Source organism: Oncorhynchus keta, chromosome 2, assembly GCF_023373465.1.
Source record: "Oncorhynchus keta strain PuntledgeMale-10-30-2019 chromosome 2, Oket_V2, whole genome shotgun sequence".
Classification (NCBI taxonomy): Eukaryota; Metazoa; Chordata; class Actinopteri; order Salmoniformes; family Salmonidae; genus Oncorhynchus; species Oncorhynchus keta.
This window is the reverse complement of record NC_068422.1, coordinates 14,859,655-14,865,654: the sequence shown is the minus strand read 5'-3', so window position 1 is coordinate 14,865,654 and position 6,000 is coordinate 14,859,655. Positions and strand designations below refer to the sequence as shown.

At 43.1% G+C, this 6,000-nt stretch overlaps 1 protein-coding gene across 1 annotated transcript in view; it reads left to right on the top strand.

The window, feature by feature from the left end:
* The first annotated feature begins 1,374 nt into the window (after positions 1-1,374).
* Positions 1,375-6,000, top strand: part of LOC118361447 (protein shisa-9-like) — a 53,883-nt gene continuing 49,257 nt past the window's right edge. The window contains exons 1-2 of the mRNA XM_035741391.2: positions 1,375-2,827; positions 3,068-3,175. Coding sequence (XP_035597284.1) covers positions 2,199-2,827; positions 3,068-3,175 — 737 coding nt within the window. The 5' untranslated portion in view covers positions 1,375-2,198. The remainder of the gene's footprint in view (positions 2,828-3,067; positions 3,176-6,000) is intronic.

Sequence of the window (6,000 nt, the reverse complement as noted above, 5' to 3'; positions counted from 1 at the left end):
TAGCAGCTAGCTAGCTGCGATGATCTGGTGTAATGAGCGGCAGGAATTTGTGGTAGAGAGAAGCAGTCCGAAATGCTCTGGGTTGATATCACGCTGTGCAGACTGGCATGTATTGTCCGAGCTAAAGCTGGCGGTGTCCGATCTAAAGGTGAAGTCTGCTAGCCGTGGCTAACAAAGACTAGTAGCTAGTTAGCTGGCTAGCTCCTGGCGGAGGTTCCAGTTATAAGGACTAAAAATAGTAGATCCGTACCACATTGGGTGAGGCGGGTTGCAGGAAAGTATAATTAGTACGTAGATAGAAAGTGAGATTAAAATGTATATGAGAAAAAAAGAAAGAAACGGCTATTTACAGGGGATAAGACAAAGACAAACACAACACACGTCCGACTGCTACGCCATCTTGGTCACTGATCTGCTTTGGTGGAAGGCAAAGTGTTGAGAAAAGGGGAGAATGGTGGAAGAGAAAGTGTTGAGAAATGAGAGAAAAGGGGAGGATGGTGGAAGAGAAAGTGTTGAGAAATGAGAGAAAAAGGGAGGATGGTGGAAGAGAAAGTGTTGAGAAATGAGAGAAAAAGGGAGGATGGTGGAAGAGAAAGTGTTGAGAAATGAGAGAAAAAGGGAGGATGGTGGAAGAGAAAGTGTTGAGAAATGAGAGAAAAAGGGAGGATGGTGAAAGGCAAAGTAAAGGAGCGGAAATAAGAGTATAGTCAAGGTAGAAGGAGAGCAAAAGAAACCTAATCAATCTATCTGTATATTTTCATACAATTTAGGTTTTCTATAATTCACACTGGGAAAAGCTGTTAGAATTTGAGCTGGCGTTAGTGTGTGTGCAGATATGCCTTGCAGGCTCTTGTCATTGGATTCCAGCTGCTGTGGTTTAGGCCGACAGAGTGAGTGTATCGCTCAGCACAGGTTGAGATTTGTAACAAACCAAACCCATGGAAGACCCAAGAGTTGGACTTCTGGACTTAATCTGGCAGACACACACACACGTTTATCTGTGTTCACCATGTATGGGCCGTCTGAGAGGGAGAGCAGAACTGAAAGAGAATGAGGACGAATGAGAAGCAGACAGATAACCAAAGTATATGCAACTAAACAATTGGAGGGAGTAAACAGATGTCTGTTTGACTTAGAACTACATACATTTAGATAGAGAGCATATCAAACACACACCGTGTTAGTCAGAAAAACTATTTGTGACAGAAAGTAAAGTGCATCTCAGTTTCACGCCCCTCCCTCCTTCTCAGGGGATGATGTGAGCAGCAGCTGGATAGGATTGGACCCCCCTCTCTCTCCCTCCCTCCCTTTCTATCTCTCTTTCTATCTCTCTCTACTCTCCCTCTCTATTTCCCTCTGTGTGGTACTCGCTGAGTGCAGGAGAGGAGGGGATTTCATTTGGCTCCTGAACGGTTGCGTTTTCACAGAGCGAGTCGCATTCAACAGCAAACACTCGCACATCACACTTTCTCACTTACAGGGGCAGGATTGTCAGCGAGCGCAGCGCGGTACCCTGTGGGATTTCTACCAGTAGTGGACTGGTCTGGTCTGGACCTCCAAGCTATTCGCAAACACTGTGCTGGGAGGATGAACAGGGAAACACTGCTTTAACGAGAGCAGAGAGGAGAGGTCACCAGTGGTGAACAAAGCTACTACAAAACTATTTGGAGAATGGAAAACACATAAGGAAAAGTATAAACTCTTGTAGACTATGAAGGAAAATGCTGTGTAAAGTTTGTGGACAATTTGTAAATGGAATATGCCCTGAAATATTGAAACTGCTGATTTCTCTAAAGGCAATTTCAAAGGACAAAGGTAAGACAAATCAATTGTGATGTTTCAGAGGATTTTAGTCCAGAGCATCAGATATTTGAGCTATTTTGGACTGTTTTGAGCGGCTGGCGTGCACTACATTTACCAAAACAAACATTTATAACCTGCAAACCAAACCAACTCTGTCTGTTTCCATGATTCATCAGTCACATTTGTGATTGATTGAACTATGTGAGTGAACAACTCCATACAAATCAATTCTGTTGAAAAACTATGTAACGTCAATTAGGATTAGTTTGTGTGTGCTTGAGAGACATTAGATCGTTTCTTCCCAACCTTGTTGGTCTGTCTCAGACTCCAAGCCTTTGACCTCTGGTCTGGCCCGCTATAGAGGACGGTTCTAAAGCCTCAGCACGGCCCGGAGGATGAGGATGCGTTGTACCATGGCGGCCTGCCCCCTATCCTGCCTCCTCCTCTCCTTCCTCCTGACGAGGTCCAGCCTGGCCCAGGACCTCACTGGCTCCACCACCATTGACACGGACACCATCCAAACCCAGACAGCCAATCAGACAGCTCCGATGACCCCCACCACAGCGGAGCCCGTCACCATGCTAGTAACCACAGAGTTCGGTGGCGTGTCGACGCCTAGTGGTGACATTGCGGACGATGAGGACGTCATCCCGACCAAAGGCACCCTTTGCCAAGGTTACTACGACGTGATGGGCCAGTGGGACCCACCTTTCAACTGCAACATGGGCGTTTTCCTGTACTGCTGCGGCACCTGCTTCTACCGCTTCTGCTGCCAGTTCAGAGGGCAGCGCCTCGACCAGAGCATCTGTTCAAACTATGACACGCCCATCTGGGCCAACACGGGCAAGCCCATCACCACGGTGACCGAGGACCACAGTGACCAGGAGAGGGATCGAACCCACATGATCGTCTATATCATCTGTGGGGGGGTGGCCATCATGGTGCTGATGGGCATCTTCACCAAGCTGGGCCTGGAGAAGATCAGGGGATCAGCAGGGGCACAGAACGACGTCAGCAACGCCAGGTGAGGGAGGGAGGGAGGGAGGTTATTTTGCTGCAACCATGAAATGAATCAGGCAAATTCTTTTGGCAACTTTTATTAATGTACCCACTGATTAGATTTGTGTATTTCATCAAAATTTCACAAACTTGTTCAGGGACCTATCGGATCACTCTAGCCAGTGGTCTATTTACATTGATAAACTGTCATGTTGAATATTGAAGGTAACTGCAGGGTGATGTTGTGTTTAACAACAATCTATAGGGAATATGACCTGTTCCAGAAGTTGAGATGGAGAGAGAGAGAGCGAGGAGAAGAAAGGCACAAAGGAAGAGAAACAAAGCGAGGGAGGAGATCACAATATGACCAGAGGTAATGCTATAGATATCAAGCAAATACTTATCAAAACTACATGTAAGTTTATTCTATACTGCAAATGGATACAATTACTCAAAATAATGTATCATATTCCCTAATAGCTACAGTATGTACACCACATGACATCCCAGTCAGCCCTCATCTCCCTGTAAAGTGTTTCAGCCAGCGTTGGTCAGGTTAAATATCTGGTTCAGGGTTGGAGCGGAGACCCAAGGACATCATTACTGAAACACTGCTACGCTACACAGGCTTACCTCTCCCTCCTTTTATCAGTTCTCCTGTTCTCTTTTATCCCCCTCATCTCTCTTTCTATTCTATTACACTCCTCCTCCACCTCTTCTCCTCCACCTCTTCTCCTCCTCTCTTCTGGGGGCCCTTGGTTTTGTTTTTGGTCATCAACGGAAGCAGGGCGGCACGGGATAAGAGATTTCACCCAATCAGAATCTCTCTCTCTTTCTCACGCTTCTCTCCCTTTCCAACTCTCTTTCTTTGTCTTCTCTTCCCCCTTTCTTCCTCTCTCTCTCCTCTGTCATTTTCTATCTCACTCTCTCCTCCACTCCCCCTCTCTCTCCCTTCTCCATTCTACCTCTTTACAGTAATGTCCCTATTAGCCGGCAGTTAATAACTCCACACTGGTTTCATATAACTCCACCTGGCCAATATTGAGATATGGAAAAGCCCAAGAGAAGTATAAATTGTATATTTTTCTCTGAAATCACATATTTATTGCATAGGGAGAGAACAGCGGCTCTCACAGTACAAGGCCATCAATGTCTCCAGCTTTGAGAAACATTTGCAGGATTACATTTTTTTTGTTTTTAGATGTTCACACCTCTCCGAAATAGAACACTCCCCCAAAAACATACACTCCTTGCCTGATTAAGACTTCATACCAGATGAACTGTCCTGGCCAGATTAGACTCACACAGATTAAATAAATGGCTCTCAGATTACTGGAATACTGTCTCTACTCCTCTGCTGCCCAGCTGGTCTTGCCATGTTCATGCTACACTCTTAGAAAAAAGGGTTCCAAAAGAGTTCTTCAGCGGTCCCCATAGGATATCTCTTTTTGGTTCTAGGTAGAACCCTTTTGAGTTAAATGTAGAACCCTCTGTGGAAAGGGTTTAACATGTAACCAAAAGGGCTCTACCTGGAACGGGTTCTTCAAAGTGTTATCCTAATAGGGTTGGTCAAGTAACATTTTAGGTTCTAGATAGCACCTTTTTTTGAGTGAATAGAGACAAACTAATTTCTACACAGAGTGAATAGAGACCAACTAATTTCTACACAGAGTGTATAGAGACCAACTCATTTCTACCCAGAGTGAATAGAGACCAACTAATTTCTACACAGAGTGAATAGAGACCAACTAATTTCTAAACAGAGTGAATAGAGACCGACTCATTTCTACACAGAGTGTTTAGAGACCAACTAATTTCTACACAGAGTGAATAGAGACCGACTCATTTCTACACAGAGTGTTTAGAGACCAACTAATTTCTACACAGAGTGTACAGAGACCAACTCATTTCTACACAGAGTGAATAGAGACCGACTAATTTCTACACAGAGTGTATGGAGACCAACTCATTTCTACACAGAGTGTACAGAGACCAACTCATTTCTACACAGAGTGAATAGAGACCGACTCATTTCTACACAGAGTGAATAGAGATCAACTCATTTCTACACTGAGTGTACAGAGACCAACTCATTTCTACACAGAGTGAATAGAGACCGACTAATTTCTACACAGAGTGAAAAGAGACCAACTAATTTCTACACAGAGTGAATAGAGACCGACTCATTTCTACACAGAGTGAAAAGAGACCAACTAATTTCTACACAGAGTGAATAGAGACCGACTCATTTCTACACAGAGTGAATAGAGACCGACTCATTTCCACACAGAGTGAAAAGAGACCAACTAATTTCTACACAGAGTGAATAGAGACCGACTCATTTCTACACAGAGTGAAAAGAGACCAACTAATTTCTACACAGAGTGAATAGAGACCGACTCATTTCTACACAGAGTGAATAGAGACCGACTCATTTCTACACAGAGTGAACAGAGACCGACTCATTTCTACACAGAGTGAATAGAGACCGACTCATTTCTACACAGAGTGTATTGAGACCAACTCATTTCCACAAACTGTATAAAGGCCAACTAATTTCTACACAGAGTGAATAGAGACCGACACATTTCTACACAGAGTGTATTGAGACCAACTCATTTCCACAAACTGTATAAAGATCAACTCATTTCTACATGTGTATAGAAACCAACTCATTTTTACACAGTGTATAGAAACCAACTAATTTTTACACAGTGTATAGAAACCAACTCATTTCTACATGTGTATAGAGACCAACTAATTTTTACACAGTGTATAGAAACCAACTAATTTTTACACAGTGTATAGAAACCAACTCATTTCTACATGTGTACAGAAACCAACTCATGTCTACATGTGTATAGAAACCAACTCATGTCTACATGTGTATAGAAACCAACTAATTTCTACATGTGTATAGAAACCAACTCATTTTTACACAGTGTATAGAAACCAACTCATTTCTACATGTGTACAGAAACCAACTCATGTCTACATGTGTACAGAAACCAACTCATGTCTACATGTGTATAGAAACCAACTCATTTTTACACAGTGTATAGAAACCAACTAATTTTTACACAGTGTATAGAAACCAACTCATTTCTACATGTGTATAGAAACCAACTCAATTTTTGTATAGAGACAACAGTGTATAGAAAACTCATTTCTACACAGTGTATAGAAAACAAATAATTT